Source organism: Diabrotica undecimpunctata, chromosome 8 (assembly GCF_040954645.1).
Source record: "Diabrotica undecimpunctata isolate CICGRU chromosome 8, icDiaUnde3, whole genome shotgun sequence".
NCBI lineage: Eukaryota > Metazoa > Arthropoda > Insecta > Coleoptera > Chrysomelidae > Diabrotica > Diabrotica undecimpunctata.
In genome coordinates this window covers 134,080,305-134,106,841 of record NC_092810.1, presented here as the reverse complement: position 1 = coordinate 134,106,841, position 26,537 = coordinate 134,080,305, and the positions used below count along the sequence as shown (strand labels likewise).

At 33.8% G+C, this 26,537-nt stretch overlaps 1 protein-coding gene across 1 annotated transcript in view; it reads left to right on the top strand.

The window, feature by feature from the left end:
* The window catches only part of LOC140449129 (venom carboxylesterase-6-like), a 61,987-nt gene extending 52,815 nt beyond the window's left edge, over window positions 1–9,172 (top strand). Inside the window, exon 10 of the mRNA XM_072542274.1 lies at window positions 8,819–9,172. Within this exon, the coding sequence (XP_072398375.1) occupies window positions 8,819–9,005 (187 nt within the window). The 3' untranslated portion in view covers window positions 9,006–9,172. The remainder of the gene's footprint in view (window positions 1–8,818) is intronic.
* Window positions 9,173–26,537: the final 17,365 nt, after the last annotated feature.

Genomic DNA, 26,537 nt, shown 5'->3' with positions numbered 1-26,537 from the left:
CAATTTTATACGCCATCGCCTGGTCGAGATATTAATTTGTTCAACAGAGTTCTGTAGCATGGTTGCTGCATCCTCGTGGTTTTGTCCGACTGCTAGAATGTATGTGTCGTCTGCAAATGTCTCAATTGTGCTAGGCTCTAATGATGGAATATCGCTGGTATAGATCAGGTATAGCACTAGCCCCAGGACACTTCCTTGTGAAAGTCTGGATATATATGATTCTAGTAGTTCAGAATATTGTTTTGGTAAGTACCATCTCATTTTTTGGTATAATCCGTCATGCCACATTTTGTCAAAAGTCTGCGCTACATCCAGGAAAATTGCGGAACATACTTTTCCTTCTTCTAGAGCTTTTTCTACTATATCTGTTATGGTATGCACCTGATCCATCGTTGAGTGGCTTGCTCTAAACCCAAACTAATGATTAGGAATTAGATTTTTTCCCTCTATAATCGGTTTTAGTCTCTTCAAGAGTAATTTTTCGTAGACATGACAGGTAACAGTGAAATATGAAGAAGCTTCTTGTGAAGGTTTTCCTGGTTTTAGTGTCATTATAATTTCTGCCACCTTCCATATCTTTGGTACGTACCTCAGCCTAAAGAAAGCGTTTATAACATGTGTTAATTTTATTCTAGCTTTCCTTAAAAGTTGCTTTAACACTACCCAGTAATTAAATCCAGGAGCTTTCTTTGGATTTATATTTTATTTTTTCCAAATATACTTCTTTTGGAGTTACAGGGCTAATCTCCATTTCATCTTGATCAGGGAGCTCCCAGTTAATCATTTCTTGTTCTTCATTTGGTTTATTTGGTTGAAAAGTATTTTCTAGGTGGCCAGCAAACCTGCTGGCCTTTTGTATATTGCTTCTTGCTCAGCTACCATTAGTATTTCTAATTGGTGGATTCTGTAAGATTGACCTTTTTAATTGTTTGGTAGCCTTCCACAATGAGTAATTAGTAGCGCTATCATTTGATAGTTCACTTAGGTAGATGCTTTTTAATTTTTGTGTGGCATTATTTAATCTAGTTTTATCAACTGGTGCTCTAGAATGATGCCACTTGCGTCTCAGTTTTCTTTTTTCGGTTATCATTTCTTTGATTTCTTTCGGGTAGTTATTTCCTTTTATTCCTTCGACACTGTTCGTGTTGTTGTTCCAAGCAGCTTGTTGTACATTTTTATTGAGTAATTCTACTTCTGCCTCTAGTTAATCAACGGTTCTTAATGGAACTGAGAAGTTAATCTTCTCTTCAAGGTCTATCTGGAAACTTTTCCAGTATTTTTGTTAACAAATCTAGGGGGCTTTCTTTATTGATAACAGTGTCACTGAGTGTGAGAATAATTGGAGAATGGTCCGAGTTCATATCCAATGCCTCTTCTATTTCTATGTAATTTGTTAAAATATTCCTGACTGCAAAGAAGTCGATAAGGTCTGGGATTTTATTTGTGTCAGTGGGCCAGTATGTGCCCGTTGATATTGCGTCGCATTTTATATATTTCATTGCTTCTAAAAATTATTTCTCTTTGGTGGTAGTCAGTCGTGACCCCCAATGCATAAGTTTTGCATTGAAGTCTCCTCCAAGGATAAATCTATGTCCTTAACTGGCCAGGAAATCTACATATTGATTTTTCTTGATGGCATGTCTTGGCGGACTGTAAACCGCTGTGACGATTACCTCATAGTTTTTACATAATTTTTACTGATGTGGCCTGAAATTCTTTAGTTCTGTATCCCATTTTATGATATTGCATAACATTTTCTTTGATTATTATTACACTACCTCCTATATATAAAGGGTAAAGGAAAAAAAACAAACGATGTCACAAAAGTAACTTACAAAGAAAAGTTAATTAGCATTACCAAATCGCTTGTTACGATCTTAGAAATAAATAAAACTACATGCCAATATTTTTAAGTCATTTATTACTATTTTGTTAATATCTAAACAAAAGAATTTGAACTTAAGGTTATTATATTCTAGTTAATAAAAAATAAAGCGATTTTTTATTTGTATAGCAATGTTTCATAAAATTCTTTAGCATTTGGCAGACAAAATCATTTTAACACTTGTAAATCGTTATAATTATCTTGGGAAATTGGTAATGATCCATGGTATGCTTGACTTGGTAGCTAAAATTCGCCATCTTTTATTTTTCTAGGAACAACAGATTTTATTGATCGACTTGTTAGTTGTTTGCTTTCCCAAATGCCAATCTTAGTTTTCTTTCATCATTTGAAGTTCTCTTACTTGCTGCAGAGCTATTGGACACTTACAAACAAATTTTTCTTGCAGAAAAGTAGTCCACTGTTTCCTTAATTTCTGCTCCATGTCTATAACTTTAAACGGTTTCGACTTTTTTCTTGCATCTTGTAACACATCAAATTTATCAAGCCCATGTTTTTATATTCCCCTTTGATGGGGAATGTTATTTGAATAGTATCTAGGCGGTTTATATCGTGGACAATGTAATGTAGTAGCCGAACAATCGTGAAATTTTTATTTTGTCTGCCAGCTGAGTCGCAGAAAATGTGAACATGGCGGACTGTTGGTAGTTAATTGAAAATAAAGAAGAAAAGAAAAGATGATACCTCGTCGGATCCTATTGTTGACACATATTCAGGATATGTAAAAAACCGGATTTTCTTAAAGACAGTACGTGAATGTTAACCGAAAACATAGAAAGTAGTTTCCTATAATAAACATCGTTAGTGCTGATGTTGGGTAGTGAAATGTTTTTCTGGTAGTACATGACGATTGATTTATACTAAAAAGTTCTCATAGCTTTTATTCGGACAGCTCGTTTTCTATCATAGAAAACTTGGACACGAGTTTTGTGCAATTTATTTTCCATAGATAGAGCTTTTATCTGTGCTGCATCGTCAACAAAATGAAGAGTCTTGATTTTTGCATTAAACTCATTGCACTTGCTACAGGTGCTATTATAAATATAAATGCAGCACGATACTCTTCTTGAAACATTTTAAGTGAAGAGTTGAATATTATGATAATGTACATTATCATAATTTTCAACTCTTCACTTAAATACACCTTTTTGAAGCCATGAATGCTATAATGACTCAACCTGTCCCGAAATGAAGCAATATGTTGCTGAATCTCAGATCCCAAATCAAAGTTAATTGAAGATGTTTCGACAAACGCTTTTCTATTTTATCGAGGATAGTATACTATTCATATACGTATGTTAATCAACCCAACATCTTCCTATAGGTGTTTCTGTTATTAGCTTTTAAGCAATCGTACTGTCTGATATTCGTATTATATGTCCAGCCCATCTAAGTCGCTGTGTTTTAATAAAGTTTACGACATCTGGTTCATTAAAGAGTTGGTATAATTCGAAATTATATCTTTTACGCCTCTGCCCTTGGTCCTAAAACTAAGATTAATATTATTATAAAAATTAATATTAAACTAACCAGGTTTGAGCGTCGATAATCACTGCGCCGAACTTCGGAAAATGAGAGATGCTTTTAAAAATGTCCCAATCTATTTAAAAAGAAAAGCTTTTAACCACTATGTTTTACCAGTCGTCACATAAGGAGCAGAAACGTCAACAGAAACCATAACTTAACTCTTGTAGAAACATCAGCGGAAAGATTGAGACCCCCAACATGAAGTTTCTATCAATCAGAAGAACAGGCAGGATTTCGAGCGGGACACGGAACAAACGACCATTTGCAATGCCTTAAAACTCTAGTTGAAAAGTCTATCGAATATAACAGACCCCTTGCTCTTATCTTCCACAAAGCATTTGACACAATCGAAACAGTTGCTATCTTAAAAGCACTATCAGAATGCAGAATAGATCACAGGTATGCAAATATTATTCGAAATATATACGAAAATGCGACAACAACCGTTAACCTCTATTGCATGACTGAGAAGATAAAAATTGGCAGAAGGGTGCGGCAGGGAGATACCTGGTCGCCAAAACTATTTATAACAGTTATGGAGTACGCATTTACACGGCTAGAGTGGGAATCAAAGGGTATTAGCATCGATGGAAAGATATTCAATCATCTCAGATATGCCGATGATATTGTTCTCATAACAGACAACTTAGGAGAAGCCAGTGTTATGCTACAACAACTACAGCAAGTAACCCAGAAAGTCAGTTTAAAAATAAACTATGGGAAAACAAAACTGATGACCAATCTCGTCCCCAATGAGCTAATAGAAATCGAAAAGTCGCCCATAGAACTTGTGGAAAAATATGTGTATTTTGGTCACGAAATAACCGAAGGTTAACGCAAAATAACCAAACATGCGAGCTACTCAGAAGAATAAGACTGGATTGGGCTGCATTCGGAAAAATGAGAGACGTATTTAAAACAAATATACCGATCCATTTAAAAAGAAAAGCTTTTAACCAGTGCGTTTTACCAGTCCTCACATACGGAGCAGTAACTCTCACAAAAATATCTGCCAAAAAATTGAGAAGGACACAACGAAAGATGGAGAGATCAATGCTTGGAATAAGCTTAAGAAATAGAATAAGAAACGAGGAAGTTCGTAGACGAACCGGAGTGGAAGACATTATCGAACATATTACAAGGCAAAAATGGAGATGGGCAGGACATGTTGCAAGAATGAAAGACGACAGTTGGACAAAAAAATTGCTTGAGTGGAGACCACGGGCTGACAAGCGAAGCCGAGGAAGACCCCCAACACGATGGACCGACGACCTCAAAACAATCGTGACCAATTGGATAGCAGAGGCGAAGAACAGAAGCAGATGAAAAAATCTAGAGGAGGCCTATGTTCAACAATGGACAACTCAGGGCTGATTGATGTTGATGATGAACATGAAGTGAAGATATCAATTCTTGAAATAAGATTGAGAAATAGACTATAGGAAGTTCGCTAGTCATACTAAACAAAAGAAACACCAACAAGACACCATGGTTCAGAAAAGAAATAACAGAGAAATGTAAAGAGAAACGAGAGGCCTATACGAATTACAAAACATCAAATACTCCAGAATTCCGAGACACCTATAGAAGAATACGAAATGAAACAAAGCAGTTAGTAAGAAGAACAAAAATGAACACTGGGAACAGTTTACAAAAAGGATAGCAAGTGACTTCTACGGCACACAATAACACATATGGAGATTTATAAGAAACCAACGGAAAGAAATGGCAGAATTGAAGAAATACAATAACATACCAGCAAACGAATGGGAAAGGTACCCGAAGGAATTGTTAATAGAAAAAGAACAATAATAATCAACACAATAACGCACTTGAATTAAGACACGAAATAGAAATCAGTTTTCAGGAAGTAGGGAGCCATAAATTTACTCAAAAATAGAAAATCACCAGGACCAGACGGAATAACCAACCATCTTCTAAAACACGGAAGAGAAAGTATAACCCTAGAGATGACAAAACTTATACAAAAACTAATATTGCACTGCAAGACACCAGACGAATAAAAAAACGGCATATTGATACCAATGTTCAAGAAAGGACAATTATAGAGGTATAAATTTACTGAACACCTCACTTCTTACCACAAAAGTCCTAACCAACAAAATCAATAAACTAACAACTTTCAGATGAAATCAGATGAAAAACAAGGTTTCAGTTCCGGAAGATCCTGCGTAGACGACGTATTTGTACTACGCAACAGCAATTAGACCTATATTAACATACACGGCGGAGACAAGATCTGACATATCTAAAACGTGACGACTACTACAAACAACAGAGATGAAAATACTTCGACGAATATCAGGGAAAAGTCTGTTGGATAGGAAGAGAAGCGAAAACATAAGAAGAGCATGCAATATAATAGAAGACACAAATGGATGGATGACAAAACGAAAACAGGAGTGAAACAAACACATTAGTGGAATGGCGTAGGACAGGATAGTACGAATAGCACGAGATAAGTCAGCAAATAGACGAAGAGTATTGGCAGACCAAGAAAAAGATGGTGTGAAAATTTAAACAATTTACTAGGCTAATATTAAAGAGAAACAGGCTTTAAAGCGTACATACAAGAAGATTCTAGAGAGATTCTTCTATTCCAAGATTCTAGCAAGTAGCATGGAGGAACTGAGTTGCCTAATGAGTAAGATACCAAAAACAAGTGCACAATACGGACTCAGACTAAATATCGCAAAAACCAAATGGATGTTAGTAAGCAAAACCCAACAACCACCACAGCAACTGATATTAGACAATGAAAGAATTGAACACGTGGATTCGTACATCTACTTGGGAACAACAGTTAACTCAAATTGGGATCAAGCGAAGGAAATACGTATAAGAGTAGAAAAGGCAAGAGCATCGTTCACTAGTATGAAGAAAATTTTCACCCACCCCTCAAAATTCGACTTCTGAAATGTTATGTATTCCCGGTTTTGTTATATGGAATGGAGGCGTGGACAATGATCGCAACATTGATGAAAAAAGTAGAGGCCTTCGAAATGTGGACTTACCGACGTATATTACGTATATCCTGGACTGAGCACGTAACCAACGAAGATGTACTACGCCGGATAGGTAAAGAGAGAGAGGTAGGAATAAGTATAAAGAAAAGAAAGTTGGAATACTTGGGTTACGTTATGAGACATAATAAATATAGAGTACTACAGCTGATCGTTCAAGGGAAAATAGACAGCAGAAGGAGTCCAGGGAGGAGAAGACACTCGTGGCTCCAAAACTTGCGGCAATGGTTCGGATTGTCATCTGCTGAACTATTCAGATCTGCCGTAAACAAAGTCAGAGTGGCCATGTTGATTGCCAATGTTCGGAACGGACAAGGCACATGAAGAAGAAGATACAAGAAGAAAGAAGAAGAAGAAGAAGAAAAAGTTCGCTAGACGAACAGGAGTGAAAGACATCATCAAATGTATTATAAGCCAGAAATGAAGATGGGCAGAATATGTCGCAAGAATGAAAGGGGACAGGTGCACAAAAAATTGCTCGAGTGGAGACTACGTGTAGAAAAGCAAAGCAGGGGAAGCAAATCCGATGGACCAACGACCTCAAAATAATTAAGACTAATTGGATAGCAATTCAATTGCTATCCAATTGCAAAACCTGCGGAACTACTGAAATGTCTAGACGATGAAACTCTACCTGTACTTCTGGACCTATTTAATGAAGTATATAAAACTGGAAAAATCTCACAGGAATGGTTGTTGTCCACCTTTGTAGCAATACCAAAAACAGTATATGCCAAAGATTGTTCAGACTATAGGACAATATCACTAATAAGCCATACCCTCAAAATATTTCTAAAGGTGATTCATGGAAGATTATATAGAAAACTAGAAGATGATATAGATGATACTCAGTTTGGGTTCCGCAAGGGACTGGGAACGAGAGAGGCATTGTTTGCTTTTAATGTCCTCTCTCAAAGATGCTTAGATATGAACCTAGATATTTATTCCTGTTTCATCGACTTCGAGAAGGCATTCGACAGGGTCCGACTATGAAAAACTAATAGAAATACTGAGAAACAAAGATATAGACAGACGAGACTTACGAATCATTATCAATCTGTATTCGAATCAAAAGGCCAATATAAAGATAGAAGAACAAAAGTCCGAAAATATAGATATAAAGAGAGGAGTAAGACAGAGCTGTGGTCTGTCACCATTACTGTTTAACGTGTACAGTGAAGCCATATTCCAGGAAGCGATAGCGGATCTGGGTGATGGAATCTCTGTAAACGGAAGAATAGTAAATAACATAAGATTCGCTGATGACACCGTTATAATGGCAGACACCCTGGAATCGCTACAAGAATTGGTAAATAGAATTAACGATTATTGCATTAGATACGGACTAAAAATAAATAAGAGAAAAACTAAATTCATGATTGTCTCAAAAACGCAACATGGAAATGAAAGATTAATGATAGAGCAAACCCAAATAGAAAAGTAGAGACATATAAATATCTGGGAACCTGGGTTGATGACAAAAATGACCAAAGCAGAGAAATCAAAGTCCGAATTGAAACTGTAAGGCAAGCATTTGTGAAAATGAAGACAATGCTTACCAACAGAGACTTTCAGTTGCATCTCAGATTGAGGACTCAAGGATGTTACATATTTTCTATCTTACTATACGGAATGGAAGCTTGGACATTGAAGAAACAACACATAAGGAAAATAGAAGCGTTCGAAATGTGGTGTTACAGAAGAATATTAAAAATTCAGTGGGTTCAAAGGATTACCAATGCTGAGGTACTACGACGTCTAAATAAGGAGTTAGAAATTATGAACAGCATAAAAAGAAGAAAACTAGAATATTTGGGTCACATAACCAGAGGAGAAAAATATGAGCTGCTGAGAATTATTATGCAAGGAAGGATCCAAGGAAGAAGAAGCATAGGAAGAAGACGCATCTCCTGGCTGAAGAACCTTAGAGAATGGTTTAACTGTAGTTCACTACAACTTTTCAGAGCAGCAGCTAACAAAGTGACCATAGCCATTATGATATCCAACCTCCGATAGGAGATGGAACTTTAAGAAGAAGAAGAAGGATAGCAATAGACTAATTGAAGGCGCCGAACAAAAATAAATGGAAATATCTAGAGGAGGTCTACGTTCAACAATGGACAAATCAGATGCTTATCGATGACGATATGATATATCCCTATGTTATTGATATTGTAATTTTTTATTGCACTCAATTTGTTTTGATTTTTGGTTTTCTCTGCTTCTATTTTGTCTTATTTTCTATTTTCTGTTGAATAGGGACGCATTTCACAACTTTCTTTTATACATAGATAAACTTTATGAATGTTGTTCGTGATATTTATAAATATGTTTTTTTTTTCAGAGATCCTACACCCGACCCAGTTTCTGAGCTTTTGCCAGTCAAATGGTTGCCTTCATCCCTTAGTGATCCTCCGCTTTTAATGAAAATCGATTTAGACATGGGATACATTGACCACCCATACTTAAACTATTATTCGTTTTATAGAAGCCAAATATTTTCACTTGGACCATATAGTACTACCTACTGAATTAACCACTGTGTAAAACTAAAAAATAATTTTTAACAAATTTACAAAAAGAAAAATTAGTTAAAGTTGCTTATATATCTTTTATATGATAGCCAAATAAAATCGAATAAATCATTTTTTAAGTTTTTAACAGCTTCCACTAATTCTGTATTTGTGTGTTTTTTTAATGTCTCATAATTTAGGAAGATAAATACTTTTATAAGCTTTAATAAAATAAAAGGCAGATATCGATAACAGTTTTTTATTAAATCTTGTCCAAGTACTTTCGCTCTCAGAGCATCTTCAGGGATATTTCGTAAAAATTCTAGGGTATCCAGCACTTTTATAAATGTCCTTAACACTTAATAATACATTTACATAACAATATACAACGGACAAACAGTTTAAAAAAATTTTAAATTTGAAGAAGCTACATAGTGGATAACAGCAGGAGAGAGCATTCTCTCTCCATTTAACAGCTAATGATAGTTGGAATGTAAACGAGATAGGGACTGAGACTGTCCAGAAACCGATAAAAATCATAGCGAAGAAAGGCGAGAAAAGAGTTGTGTGATGTTACTTCAGCTGAGAGGGGGACCAATATTACTATGGTTCTTGCTATTAATGCAGATGGTAACTCAGTTCCTTCCATGTTCGTTTTTCCACTTAAGCTTCACAAGAAGCAATTTGTACGTGATGGGCCAGTAGGTTATTGCGGCTACTAGAACGGCCATACTCTAATCTTTACAAATTACTAGAATTTATTTCCTTCATTATTAAATGTTTACTTTACTAAGGAAAAACTCACTGGATATATGCTCTCTACATAACTATTATGTAATAGACATTTTTCTTCTTAGAGTGCCGTCTCCCTACGGAATCATAATGGCTATTTTTATTTTTAAACTTGCTGCTCTAAACAAATCAATCGATTTGCATTGATACCAATCACGTAGATTCTTCAACCATGAGTTCTGCCTTCGGCCAACAGATCTTCCTTGAATCTTTCCCTGTATGATGAGTCTCAAAATGTCATATTTTGGTCCCCTCATCACGTGGCCTAGGTATTCCAGTTTTCTGGTTTGTATAGTGGTGATTAGTTCTGTTTCTTTACCAACCCTCTCCAGTACTTCTTTATTGGCAATTCTATCAGTCCATGATATTTTTAATACTCTGCGGTATAACCAGAGTTCGAAAGCCTCGATTCTTTTTAAAATGCATTTTTTTAATATCCGAGTCTCAGCTCCATATAATATTATTGAATACGTAGTCTGATCTCCAAATTTAGATTTTTGCACGTTAGGAGTTTCTTCATTCGTATAAATGCTGATCTGGCAATCTCTATTCGCCTGTTTATTTCTGCCAGTATGATCATTGGTTTCATTGATCAAAGTTCCCAAGTACTGTTTCTTGTACCCATGTACTTACTTAAGCTTTCGATAAGATGTTGTAGATCTTATATACTCGTTGCTATGATCACAGTGTCGTCTGCACATGGTAAGTTGTTAATTATTTTCCGTTAACGGTGACTCACGCTTTGATATTATTAAGCGTGTTTTGTAAAATTTCTTCAGAATATAAGTTAAACAAAAGTGGCGATAAAACACATCCCTGTCTAACTCCTCTACAGATCTTCATTTCTTCTGAGGAGGATATTAACGAGACGCAGTTCGGGTTTCAAAATGGAATGGGTACTCGAGAAGGACTATTTGCCATCAACATATTGATTCAGCGATGTCGGGATGTAAACGTTGATCTACACTTGTGCTTTGTTGATTACGAAAAAGCTTTTGATAAAGTGAGACATGAAAAACTAATATCAATACTTATGAACAAGCGCATTGACAGTAAAATTATAAATATAGTGCAAACCTTATATTGGAACCAAAGTGCCATAGTTCAAATTGATGGGCAACACTCACAGAAGAAATGAAGTAATAGACATACTGTTACGATAAATATATGATTCATATTTAACTGTAAACATTATATTTCTAATTCTATTCCATTCAAGTCTTTTCTAGATCATACACCAGCCGGCAGAAACCCCAGGTAATACCTGACGGGTCTCCTACGATTCGAAGTTTCCAGAAGCAGGTCGAATGAAAACCAGTCCGGGTGACCTTCTCGTTTGTTCGAAGGGAATCGCCGGAATTCTAGTCTAACGGTTGTTTAGTATAAATAAAGAGGAACCTTTTATTTAAGTTAGAGTTAGTTTTGAATATGAAGTCGAGATTTTAGTCCGAAATAAATATTGTAAATAAATGATATAAATTAAAGTACTTGTCGGTAAGATAGTTTCGAAACAAATTCAGATTTCTGCTTTAATCTGGAGCCTTCTAAAAATTGCAAGGCATAGCCAGACATTGATAAAGATGTTAATATGGGGAATCTAAAATTTGCATTCCACGACATGTCTCCTCAACTAAGCAGAAATCCTTAACGAATTTGTTTCTTGTACTTATACAGAGTAGATCCGAATAAAATGAAAAAGACAGAAAAGATTTTATTTCATGTTCAAAGCGTCTATGTATCTGTTGATACGTATTTCGACTTAATAAGTCTCATCAGAACAGTTATTCATAGCCGTTCTTAACGTGAAAAATAATCTTCTCTGTCTTATTAGGAAGCAACAATAAAATGGCTTCGTTATGGACGCAATAGCGACATCTGATAGAAAAATCGGTAAGATTTCTGCTTAGTTGAGGAGACATGTCGTGGAATGCAAATTTTAGATCCCCATGTCTCTATTAACATCTTTATCAACGTCTGGCTACGCCTTGCAATTTTTAGAAGGCTCCAGATTAAAGCAGAAATCTGAATTTGTTTCGAAACTATCTTACCGATTTTTCTATCAGATGTCGCTATTGCGTCCATAACGAAGCCATTTTATTGTTGCTTCCTAATAAGACAGAGGAGATTATTTTTCACGTTAAGAACGGCTATGAATAACTGTTCTGATGAGACTTATTAAGTCGAAATACGTATCAACAGATACATAGACCCTTTGAACGTGAAATCAAATCTTTTCTGTCTTTTTCATAAAGTACTTGTGTTCTAGTTCTTAGTGATAAGTGTAAAACTGTAATAAATATATAAAGATTTTAATAAACTTGTAAGTATTATAAATGTAGAACCTTTGATAATAAATAAAGACAATAAATTAGATTAATAAAAATACTACAATACATTTGACTTATTGCTCCAATGGAGAAACAGATTGTTAAAATTACTGGGGTTAAGTTAATAAAAAATTACATGTATATTTCCAATGATTGTGGAGTCAGAAATAATTAAATTATGACAAAATTTAGAAAACAGTGTTTTATTTATAAAATCCAAAATTATTAAATTAAAAGTTTAATTTAAAACATAAGACGAGTTTATTTCGCTTCGTAGCTATCAACAATATGCTAATGTAATATTTGCATCAAGAGATACAAAAATGGAATTTATCATCGTACCTACGTTTGTAGTTGTTAGGTATACATCCAGTGAAAAGAGCGAAACGTGGATTCTCATTCAATCATATTCTCTCTTTTGGAGGCGTTTTGTGTTTTGTGAAATTTTTCAATCAGTGTTGTCGTCCATTAGTTATATTATACACTGCCTGTTTGGCTAATGCATCCCCAGTGACATGTCAGAAAAAATTTAAAAAGTCTGTTTAAGAAAGTATAAACAGTATTTTCTTAATAATTAAAAAAAAACAGAATTCTTTTAAGTTGAATTAAGAAGTTGTTAAATTGTTTCTATTAAACTGTATAAGGATTATGCTATAATATTTGCTTTTATATTAATTGCTGAATCTCTTTTACTTTCTTCTTTTTATGCAGAAATAACTCTGTCTATTTTTCAATATGCCTCCAGTGTCTTGTTTTTCTTCATTCTTTATGTAAGCCTTCATCGTTGTAGTGGTGTTCCCACTGATCTTCTACGTATTGAAGAACCATCTATCGCCGTCTTTACTACTCTATTTGTTATAATTCGGCTTATATGATCTTTCCATTCTACTCTTCTATTTCTTACCCAGCTTGTGATGTCCTCCACCTTACGTCTACGTCGTATATCTGTACTTCTAGCTCTGTCCCACAGTATCTTATTATCAATTTTTTTAGTGTTTTCATTTCTGCTGTTTTTAACATCCTTTTTGTTCTCTCTGTGTCAGGTTCTGTTTCTGCCGCGTATGTCATTATTGGTCTGATGACTGTTTAGTAAATTCTGCCTTTTATTTCTTTTCTGATGTTTTTATTTCTCCATATTGCTTCATTTAGGCATCCTGCGGCTCTGTTTGCTTTATTTACTTGATATTCCACTACTGTTTTGAGCTTTCATGAACAAGGTAGTGTAATGCCTAGATATTTAAACTCCATCACCTGTTCAATAGTTAACCTCAAAGTTGATCACATGTGTTTGTTATGCTTGTGATTAATTTCCCTAATTAAACTAAAATAAGTGATTAAAAATAACTATTTTCATACTAGTGAAGATTGATAAAGATCTTTGGGTGAAAGTTGTTAGTTTTATATATATTATTGCTGGGACTTCATTTTTCTGAATCAAAATTTTTGAGGTTATTTTGTTAAAATGAAATCTTGTAATAAATGCTCAAAACCCATCTATGGCGAACAAATAGAGAAAACTCCTAGATGTAACAGCTGCCGTGTGGTTTTCCATTTCGAGGAGAAATGCTCAGGTCTTTGTGCAAGTGAGCCGAGAGCCATTGTCGTTCAAAAACGGATAATTTTGTTCTTCTGCTTAGTGTGCTTTCCTTCAAAAAAATACCTGTTTTAGCTAACAAATTCATTTAGCTGTAGGAGCAAATCAAGTCTTTAAAGGAAGAGCTAGATGCAGTTAAGCAACAGCAGCAGCAGTGCGTTGGTGGTACAACTAATTTGGAAACAATATTGCACGAATTTGAGGATCGTGCTGAACGTGCTAATAATCTGATGGTTTATGGCATCCCTGAATCAACAAGTAATAATATTCAAGAAAGAATAAATGCTGATAACAGCGCACTTACTTCCATTCTCAACAACATTGGTCTTGCCCAGAACGATGTGGTGAAGATAGTACGAGTGGGGCAGACAGCTGATGGCAAAAACAGGCCAATAAAGGAGGTAACCAAATACCGACAGTTAGTCATAAACGCAATTAATAAGCGCAATCGCATTGGGGATGGCATAAAAATAGGCTACCATAAAACGAAACTTTAACAGGAACAGTTTAAAACTGTTTTGACAGAGTTGCGTGCTCGAGAACAGAAGGGAGAATCTGACTTGATTATTAAATTTACAAAGGGGCTTTCGACAGTTGCTAAAAAAACTTCAAAAAACCAGTCGCAATAGACACTATGTCTGTATATTATCAGAATCTTGGAGGAATACGTACTCGACTCAATGAACTTCGAAACTCCATCTTCCAAGGCAACTATGATGTCATCATTCTGGTAGAAACTTGGCTTAATCTTATATAACTCCTGTATTTAAAAACAGTGACAGAGACAATATAAAAAATTATAGGCCTGTTGTTATGTTATCTGCCATCCCTAAACTTTTTGAACTAATTCTAAACAAATATCTTACTTGGCATGGTAGGGATCTTTTGATTAATGAGCAACATGGATTTAGGCAGGGTAAATCTACATCTACAAATCTTGTTTTGTATCATGATTACATTATCAGGGCTTTCGAGGATGGGTACCAAGTGGACTCCATCTATAGTGATTTCTCGAAGGCATTTGACACAGTAATCCATTATTTTCTCATCTTTATATTAAGATGTATTGGCTTTCCTGAGTGGTTTCTTTCATGGTTAAGTAGTTATCTCAATGAAAGAATTTAGTTTGTTTATTCTACTCTTTATAAGACCAAATTTATGATAGTATCAAGGAGTCCAATAAATAATGAACAACTAACTCTTGGTGGACAGCAAATAGAGAGAGTGACAAAATATAAATATCTGGGAGCTTACATCAACACAGAATTAGATCCAGACCAAGAGATCCGGGTACGAATAGAAATGGCAAGGGCAGCGTTCTTAAAATTCAAACAATTGTTTTGTGACAAAAATCTGAATACTGCGCTGAGACTGAGGTTTGTTGAATGTTACGTCTGATCGCAACTATTGTACGGGGTAGAAACATGGACATTAAAAGCGCAAATAGTTAAAAAGATCGAAGCCTTTGAACTTTGGATATACCGGAGAATGTTAAGAATTCCATGGACTGCCAGGGTCACCAATGAGGAAGTGCTGAGAAGGATGGGTCGAGACAAAAAATTGTTGAGAACGATAAAAGTACGCAAGACTGCATACCTTGGACACATACTAAGAAATGATAAATATAGTCTTCTGCAGGTCATCATGCAGGGTAGAGTCGATGGCAAAAAGGGAATAGGTAGAAAGAGGAAGTCATGGCTGCGAAATATTCGAGACTGGACAAACATGACTGTAGACGAATTATTCCACGTTGCAAAAGACAGAGAAGCTTTTAAAAATGTGGTCGCCAACCTCCGTTAATGGGGACGGCATAGGAAGAAGAAGAATTCTACTCTTCTTATACTCTACTTATACTCTTCGCTTTAATTTGTTTATTAATGATATTTCTGAGGTAATAAAGGTTTGTCAGTTTTTGCTATTTGCTGATGACCTGAAGTTATATTTTAAAGTTTCAAATATATCTGATTGTCTAAGGATCCAGGAAGACCTTATATAATTGGTCTCTTTCCAGTGGTCTCCAGTTAAATAAAGATAAGTGTTTTGTTATATCCTTTAGCAAATCTAAAAATAATGTTGTGTTTGACTATCGCATTAATAAAAGCCTTCTATCAAGAGTGACTGAAATAAAAGATTTGGCAGTGTTATTTGACGGTTCCTTGTCATTTATCCCCCACATCACGAGATCTTTCAGTACCCACATATAGAATTTGATATCTTACTTTCGTCCGTAGCATCTTGTCTTATGCTTTTATAGTATGGTCACCATACTATTTTAACCATAATATTCACACCCTTGAAAAAATTCAAAATAAGTTTCTCCGAATTTGTGCTTATAGATTGTCTTCAGTAGAACTAAGGTCAAGGCTAAATATCAGTTCCTTAGAAGACTACAGATATAAATGTGATCTAGTTTTTCTCCATAAATTGTAACACTAGAATTCTTAGAGACATGCCTTTGTTGTCTAGTAAACACTATCACACTAACTATGGCAAATTCTCTCCTATTAACAGGATTCAGATCCTGGGAAATGACTTTAGATAAAATCTGTGAGATTTAAGCACTATTTGACTGAGTATGTTAGGAATCAAAGATGAGTGACATTTAACTTGAAGTATTTATTTTATTTTATTAAGATCATTTCATTTCATTTTATTAAGATAATTTCATTTTATTTTATTTTATTAAGATCATTTCATTTTATCAAGATCAGGAAATTTAATTTAATTTACTTAATTTAATAATTTGTTTAATAATAATTATTTAATCATTATTTAATACTTAGTTTTAGTATGTACTTGTATTATGGTTAGCATATTTTATTTTTGTTAAATTTTGTAAAATGAGGACATCCCGTAAATAAATAAATAAATAAATTATGCATTTTGTCCTCGTCTTTTTTGGGGAAATTAACATGTTAAATTTTCTGGCGGTTATATTAAATTGATCTTCCCGACCTAACACCTTGTTGTTCTTCTGCTAGTGTCCGACCCGCTTTTTCTGGTCCGACTTGTCTTCCTTTTTGAAGAGAGGTATTAGAATGCTTGATCTCCATTCTTGAGGAATTCTATTTTGTTCTATTATTTTTTGGATTAGTTTTAAAGTTGTTTGGTCAAACCTGGTCCTCCGTACTTTAGGAGTTCGTTCGGTATTCTGTCCTCTCCTGGTTATTTTCTATATTTTAATTTCCTTAATTCTTACTTTACCTGTTCCCCGTCAATACTTATTTCTTCGTTTAACGTTACTTCTGGTGTTGGTGGTTCATTATCGTCACCTTTAGCAAATAGGAATCAAAAGTAGTCAACCCATGTTTCCTTCTGAATGTGTTTCGTTTGTATAAGTTCTTTCATCTCTTTTCGTTGTCCTCTAATCATTCTCCATATTTCTTTTTGTGTTTCTTAGAAGTTATGCTCCATCTGTTTTGAGAAGCTCTGCCAGTGTTTCCTTTTTATTTCTTTGACTATTCGTCTATTCGTTTTTCTTCATTTCTGATTCGTTTATAGTGGTTGTATGCCTGTTGTGTTTGTTGTGTTCTGTCTTGTAAAAAGGCATTCTTCTTTTTTTCACATTTTGTCTTTATTTTCTCTCTAAACCATGGAGTTTTCTTTTTTGATATATTAGTGTTCGTTACTTCCCTCTCTCCAAGTGATTCTGTTGCTCAGGTAATGTTGTTATTTTTGAGTTTTTTCCAGTTTTTCTCGATGTTATTCCGTGGATTCCGTATTTAGTCCTTCGACTCTGATTTTTATTTAATCTAATTGTAAAAGGTGTAATATTAATGTTTGTCATATAGTTTTTGTGAACAATCCCACCTCTGAAATACATATTCATGTAATTTTATTCCTAAGTTGCTTAACTCTTTGTTTAATAAATTTAGAGCACTTCTGATAAAGACAATAAATTTGTACAGAAACTTTTTAATTCCTGGATTTGTCGGTCTGTTATAAATAAAACACTTAATTATTGCTCAAAAGTTTCGGCTTTTTGTCATTTTCAATAATCACTTTAAATATATATAAAGATTACATAATACACTTTATATTTACGTCTGCACTTTTTGTTAGTTTGCGATGGAGTGCAAAAGTGATATTTGACCCTAAAGCCACATGGCAGGTACTTCCAACTTTCCAACTACGACTGGTTCAGGTTCGTATTTAAAATATCTGCTAATGCTGCACTTACGAAACAAACTCTATTTATTAAGTTATAATAGATATATATTAGAGAGATATTTTACATCGGTCTCATTATTATTAGATTCTTAATCTTTTAGCTCTAATGATAAACTGATAAAATTTTCATTTCTAAATCTTAGATAAAATGCTTAGCTAAGGCTGTAGTGTTTATTTTTGTTGGTTTGTATACTATGTTTGTGTGCAACAACTCTTCATTGTAGATGTTGGCGTGTTTGCCCAATATATGTTGAGTTGCAATCTTTACAATTTATTTTATAAAGAATTTTCGACTCATGCTCTTTAGTAACATTAGAGCTCAAATTTTAAAAATTATTTTTCAGATATTTTTGACGATTTATGTCCAACATTGATGTCATATTTTGCCATTTTCCAACATTTTCGACATTTGTTCAGAGAATCTATTAATATATGCTAAGGATGTATAGTATTTGTTAGAGTAAGTGACATTACTATTATTATTGCTAGGTATAGTTTGGGTATTTTGGATTGCTATAGGAATTAGATCGATTTTTGATAATGCGATTTTTTTAAATTTAGACAGTTGTAAAATCTTCTGTCAGTAAGACTGAATGAAACACTTTTGATGAGTTATAGATGTGTTGGTATTAACTCATCGCAAACTAGCTGGTATATACATTAGTATATATATATATATATATATATATATATATATATATATATATATATATATATATATATATATATATATATATATATATATATTTATATGTTAATGTGATATTAAAAGTCTGAGGTGCGCCAAGCAATTAATTAGCTAATTAATTAATTAATTAAATTTATTTAAATGATGCAATTATGATTCTATCACACTATTTAATTTTCTTATCTCAGGGTTTTACTCGTGCTTCAATATCTATGCTTTACATATGATAGGTAAGGTCCAAAGAATACCGGAATAATAAAAAAATATATGATACAACATTATATATTAAAATAAAATGCACACTCAAATATCTTCAATAAACAATATCTCATATAATGATTATCAAAATTTTTTTCTACGTACGTGAACCTTCAAAAATTAATGGTATATACAATATAAATTAAATTTTCAAATCAAAATTGTTGTTCTAAATCTCCTGATCAAAATATTCTTATCCTTTCTAAAGCAATTGTTAAAAAATGTGTTGTTAATAAAGAAAAACTGACGAATGGTAAAATTATCTCTCTGATGATGAGTTGTCCAAATTATTGTTCCTTGTAGCCTACACTATTTATTCTTAGCAGTCCCCTAGGTAATCAGCAATCTTACAACAAATTATTGCGAGCCTCTCGTCTTTAATGATTTCCTTCAAATACACGTATCGTTCAAATGATGCTAGCCTCTTCTCCTCTCGATATACTGAATCTCTCGTTCCGGCCTGAACAGTGACTCTTGGAATATAAGTAGAAAAATATAACTTACAATATTTTACTGGATCAGCTTCCATCAGATACACTTACTCCAAGAAAACTCACAAACATTCACTTCTACTGCTTACTACCTATGGTGAACCACCAGAGAACAACGACTGTTCGCCTTGAACCCTTGGAAAAACAACTGATTATCTTTTCTCTCTCAAAAATCTAGCTAAACTCTTATTCCTACATACCTATCCCACTTTTTTCAATCTCCTCCAATCAGAGTTCGTCACACTTATCCCCATCTACCATTTAGATAACAAACATCAATTTTACCTACAATTATAAATTTCCTAAAAACTATTAACATGCTAATCGATTCCTACAAATTCTTAAGAACTAACGCTGAATTATATTTTTTAAATATTTCTATGTTCACGATTTCACTAAGCTCACTCACGTCACTCGAATATATTTTACAAAGAAAATAATTTATGCATATCTTTAAATTTTGTTTACTACAGGTAATCCAGGATAATGGACTTTCATTTCTTCGAAATATCTTTTCTTCTGTACTTCGAAATATATTAAAAGCAAACCAATATTATTTTCAATTTTACATAGCACAATAATATAAATATATATATATATATATATATATATATATATATATATATATATATATATATATTATATTTTATTTGTGTGTTTATTTAGTTTCATATATAACCCACATAAATTTCCCGTTAGTTTAATTTCGTAAGCCTCTGACCGCCGCGGATGAATGAGACAACAAGAAATTTTACATAACGCTATTTAGGCTCTACTCAAATAAGGGTGCGTTTCGCTTGTCTTAATCAGACTAGTTTATAAAGCTCCGTGAAAAGCTTTTGTCGTATTTTGACGACTCCGAACAATGGCAAATATGGGGTAATTTGCTTCTGTGCTTTGTATTACCTTTCTTACGATTTTATCAGATAAAAGTTTTAATCTACATTTATTTTCTATATACCGAAATGAAAACATTTTAAATTTTAAACATTATATTAATTATTAAGTGACACAGAAGAGATAAGGGGGTTCAAAGTATATTATTGTATATTGAAAATTTGTTACCAATGTTCTCCATAAATGCACAACGAATGTAAATGAAACGAATTAGATTTCAAGATAACCAAAATAAAAATTTGAAACGTAATCCACAAAAATTGTACAAAATAACAAATACGAAGAGGTTATTGTATTAGAGGATCTCTCATAAGAATTGAATAAATTTTATTTCAGTGTCAAGTAAAAAGTAAGACAACATGGTATTTTAACATTTATACCGAGTGGACGTGCATTTACAGATATTTAAATAGCAATTACGATGTGTTATTGTGACAATTAATAATAATAATAAACTACTCGTAATTTACTCGAGACAAAATTAACGAAAAACTAATTGAAGTGTTTATTATTGTTTTGATCTTGCTTATGTGGCAGTAGTTAAAAACATGGATGCAAACTTAGCCGCTGGCCAAAGGAGAATCCAAAGGACGAAGTAATAAAAAAAAATAAGCGACAAGAATTGCGAATTGCGCTGTTTAATTTACAGAAAAGTCTTCTATATATACTCAATGAAGATTGTTTATATCTAAGTAAAACTTCAAAGTAGGGGTTAAAAATACTAAAGATACAAATATTCTAGTAAAAATGAAAATTTAAAAGACGAGAAAATAAAAGATTATATATAATATATATATATATATATATATATATATATATATATATATATATATATATATATATATATATATATATATATAGCAAAGAGAAGGCATAATATTGTCTATGTGACTTGGTACGTCGGTGTATCTCCCAAAAATTTTTGCACGCATCTGGACGTCGAAAGTAGCACAGCTTTCTGCATGATCTTATATAGATCTTCATTTAGACACAGTTTCTTTATGTTTTCTATTAGGTTTTTCGAAATAACTCCAGTGGTAGAAAGAATCAAAGGTATCGTCTGGGTACTTACTTTCCATTCTTTTTGTCGTACTTAACACGCAGATTATTGTTGTTAGGTACCGCCACATCGATTACCGTTGTTTATCTTGTTAATTTATTAACTAGCACGAGATCTGGTCTATTATGTGCTACAGTTTGGTCTGTGAGCACAGTGCGATCCCAGTATAGCTTGTAGTTGTCATTCTCAAGAATACTCTCAGGAACGTATCGATAATATGGGAGATGGTTTGTTTGTAACAGTCCCAGTTTAAAAGCTATCTCTTGATGGAGGATCTTCCCTACTGTGTCATGTCGTTCCTTATATTCAGTTGCAGCAAATGCCTGGCAGCCCACGGTAAGATGTTGGATAGTTTCTTGGGCTTGACATCCATATCGGCATTTGTCGTTTTGGGCCTGAGGGTCTTTGATGATATATTTCAGGTAATTTTTGGTGGGTATAACCTGATCTTGAATGGCGAGTAATGAACCTTCTGTTTCAGGGAACATCTTTCCTGATGTCAGCCAATAGTTCGACGCTATATTGTCGACATAGTCTTGACTGACTTCATTCGGATGTCGCCCGTGCAGAGGTTTACCCATCCAGATGCGCATTTTTTCGTTCTTAGTAAGATGGGTTATGCGCATTTCTTGTTCCCTCAGTTCTATCGGTGTTGTGTCATCTACTGCACAAACCGCGCAATGAAGAGTAGATGTCTCCGCCTGCACCTGAAAATAAGTTCGTAGGATGATGTTTTTGTGCCTTTGTGAGGTGTGTTCGTACTTTTCGCTGAAGAGTTTCTATATCCGTTTTAGTCCACTTAATAATCCCAAATGAGTAGCTAAGTGCGGAAAATGCGTAGGTGTTTAATGCCTTAAACAAATTTTTACTATTAAGATGTGAGCGGGGTAGCTGTTTTATTCTTTGTATGAACTCTGATGTTAATTCGATTTTCATTTGTTTATGGTCAATTTTCCGCGCTTGCTTTACTTCTAGATATTTATGCATGTCATTTTCGCCCATAGTACCGATGTTTTGGCCATTTTGCATATCGAATCCTCCGGGCTGAACCTTACCCTTGACTATATTTAGTACACGACATTTGTCTAACCCAAAGTGCATACTGATATCATTTGAAAAAGTTTCTACAGTTTTTAGCATTTGATCTAAGTGATTTCGAGTAGAAGCCATTAGTTTCAAATCATCCATATACAACAGATGATTAAGCTTCGCCACTACAGTATTGTTGTTTTTAATGCTAAAACCTGAGTCAGTGGAGTTTAATAGCTGGGATAGTGAGTTCATCGCTAGACAGAACCACAATGGACTCAGCGAGTCTCCTTGGAATAGATCGCGGTTAATTGCCATATTTTCCGTTTCGATATTGCTTTCGCCAGTTATTTGGAGGTGAATTTTTGTCTTCCAATCTGTCATTATATGTCTTAAAAAGGTCACTATATTATCATCGACTTTATATATTCTTAATATATCTACCAGCCATTCATGCGGCACGGAGTCAAAGGCTTTCTTATAGTCAATAAAGGCAGTGAAGAGGTTTCTTTTTTTGGTGTATTCCTGGTCAGAAATGACTGAGTCGATAATAAGTTGTTCTTTGCAACCCAAGGAACCCTTAGCGCATCCTTTCTGTTGATGTTGTATGATATTGTTTGGGGCGCAGTGTTGGTAGATACGCTGGGCTACACAGGATGTGACCGATTTATACAGAATTGGAAGACACGTAATTGGCCGGTACTTGGCTGGATCTTGGGTATTATTTTGATCCTTCGGTATTAAATAAGTTATTCCCTGAGTTAGGAATGATGGTATTTCCTGCGGATTAGAAATAATACGATTAATTAGTGTTGACAAGCACTCGTGAGCATTCCAGAACTTCTTAAACCAGAAGTTTTGAACTCCATCTGGTCCAGGAGATTTCCAGTTATGAAGCTCTTTGATGATATTAGAGACTTCTTCTGTGGTGAAGGGTTCGAAGATAGCTGTACGGTAGTGTTGACAGCTGTGCGTCGTATCTTCTATCCATCCAGTATTGGTGTTAAGAGCAGCTGGTGTGGAAAGTTGATTTCCCCAAAACTCCTAAATTTCTTCTTGGCTTGGGTATCTATGATTTATTGGCACTTTCGGTAGTGGAATTGAGTTTCCGATAGAACGCCTTCTCGGCATGCTCAAAAAGCGCATTGTCACATTTCCGGCTGTTACTAACTTTGTACCTCCTTAGTCGTCCTGAATAAACGGAGAGTTTTTGTTTTAATATATCCAGGCTCTGTTGGGTTGTGTTGTTTACTGGATCATATTGCGAGTGTCTTGCTACTTAGCATTATTTGATCAGCTTTTTTATTTATTTTTTTTTCACACTTCCCCAGGGATATCAATATGGTCCAATTCTATCATCGAACTGTGATAACCTTCTAAAAACAGATCGGATGCCAGAGATGGATAAATATAACCAAAAACAAAGAACAAAGAAACAAAGTGGGAGAGTGAAATAAAAGAGAGAGTTAGTAAAATATTTGGTGAATAAATCTGATAAAGATAGGTAAATAGAAGTATTGATATGTTTAAATTCCCTGTTTTGTATAATTTTATATAAATATATATATATATATATATATATATATATATATATATATATATATATATATATATATATATATATATATATATATATATATATATATATATATATATTAAAGAAAATATTAACTAAAGGTAATATAAGTATAATTTTAAATATTTATTTCTTAAGTAATATTTAAAGGAAATTCATATTTTTATCTTATTTTATTTTAACAATCGTATACTAAAGCATTCAAATTAAACGCTGCCAAAGAGAAATTCATTAATTATCCACAAACCTATACAGAAAATCTAAATTACCATTAAAATTAGTCCTGTAGCTAAAGGGTGACAATATTATAATACGAAATGGTTGATAACTATTAATTTAAATATTAAAGATAAACCAAGAAATGTCCTAATTATATTCTTAAACAGCAAACTGTCTTTATATAATAGTCATCGACAACCATTTAAAACCAGAATGAATCTTACGATCAATACAATCAAAGAATTTCCACTAACTTAAATGATTTCGACATATATTATTAAACAACAATCCTGCAACAGGTAATTTTAAAACCCGTTATTTTAAACACATTGCCTTAAAAACATTTTGTTTATGTTGGCATTACTAAACCATCAGCAACTTACTTGTTGAGAGTTGCAACCTCCAGTAGAGTCTTACCTTACTATGTTATCAATTCCAATTGTAACTTTAACATCATAGCATATAAGATCCAATAATGTAACTTAAATTCAAATTAATAACATTTAACGGGTTTTTACCCAAATATTTAGTGGTTCAAAACATGTACACACACTGATAATGGAATATAGATTCTGAAAACGTTTTGGAATGTAGCTCGATTGGGTGTTTTAATTATATACCTTTTATAAAGGATTTTTAAATAAATTTTTTGTGATACATGGTATACAGCCAGCTATAGGAACTTGTCCACCTGTTGTCATTATATCGGGCTACGTGACCTGCCCAGCGCCATTTCATTTCTTTGCGTTGTTTCTAATTTTTTAGCAGATTTTTTGGTAAGGGCTACTGTCTCCAAGCCGTAAGTACAAACTAGTAGTATGCATGTGTTATACACCTTTTTCTTTAAGTTTACAGGAATGGAGGTGTTTTTCAAGATATATGCTAATTTGCTGAAAGCGCCCCATGCCAGTTGTGTTCTTCTTTTATTTCAGCATCTTGATTTGGTTTTCCTAGTTTGATAACATTACCTAGATATACATAATGTTCAACATTTTCTATGGTATGATTTTGTATTGTTATATTTGTCTAGTCTCGGCTCGGTACTTTTGTTTTGCTGTAGTTCATTTTTAAGCCTACCGCTCCTGAAACTGCATTTAATTGTTGTAACATATCATTTAATATCATTCTTGGATATTATCGGCTATTAAAACTATATCATCTGCGAATCGCAAGTGCTTTAAGTATGATCCATCGTCGTTGATACCCTTATTGTTCCATTCTAGTTTCTTAAAAATGTCTTCTAGAGCAAGGGTAAATAGTTTGGGAGAGATGGTGTCTCCTTGTCTTACTCCCCGTTGTAGTCTTATGGGATTAGTTTTGGTGCTTTCGTCCAGCTTTATCTGCATGGTAGCATTTTCATATATGTTTTTAATTATGTTATTGTATCTTGAATCTATACGTGCATTTTCTAGAGATTCAAGCACTGCCCATAATTCGATGGAATTGAATGCTTTATGGAAATCGACGAACGCCATATGAATTGGAACATTATACTCGGTGCATTTTTCTATCAGTGTTCTTACGGTGTGCAAGTGGTCTATGGTACTAAAATGTTTTCTGAATCCAGCCTGCTCGATAGGTTGATAGAAATCGAGCTTATGTGTTAGGCGGTTGGTTATGATTTTAGTTAGTAATTTATACAGATGTGAGAGCAAGGATATTGGTCGGTAATTCTCGATGTTTGCTTTGTCTCCTGTTTTGAATAGTAAAATGACTTCGGAGTTGTACCATTCTTGAGGAATCTTTCCTTCATCAATTACTTTAAATAAAATATTTAATACCTGTTCTATTTTTCTTCCACCGATTCTCAACATTTCGACTGTAATTTTATCCTCTCCCGGACATTTATTCGTTTTTAGTTGATTTAGGGCCATTCTTATTTCATAGTCGGTTATGTCCGGTATTTCTTCTAAGCCGGTGTTAATTATTGTTCGTTCAGTACGTCGTTGTTGTGGTTGTGTATTTGCCGAGTATAATTTAGTGTAGAATTTTTCAATGGCCTCGCTTATTTCCTTTCTGTCTCGGACGGTGACGTTTTTCTCATTTTTTATTTCTATGATTTTTCTTGTGCTGTTTGAGTTTTTTTGTTTTAAGTACTTTTATATTGCAGTTATCTTGTATTATATTTTTTATTAGATTGTTAGTAAAGTTTCTATGATCGTTCCTAATTTCTTTCTTCACGTTTCACGTGAACCAACATTTAGTTGACAAATATAATCAATTGACTCTTTGGTCGCAACTAAGAAATCGGACTAGATTATTCACTAGATGTTTAACCCTTTGTCTTGCAGCATTGCAATTGGAATTTGGAGTGGTATTTTTCCACACTTGAAGAGTGAGTCGGAGCACCTACCACGGTTTGTTTTTGATGTATTTTGGATGTTTATTATGGCTGAGGATTCTATCTTCAAAGTGGAGATGGAACTTCATTGGTAGTTGGCTAGTCAGT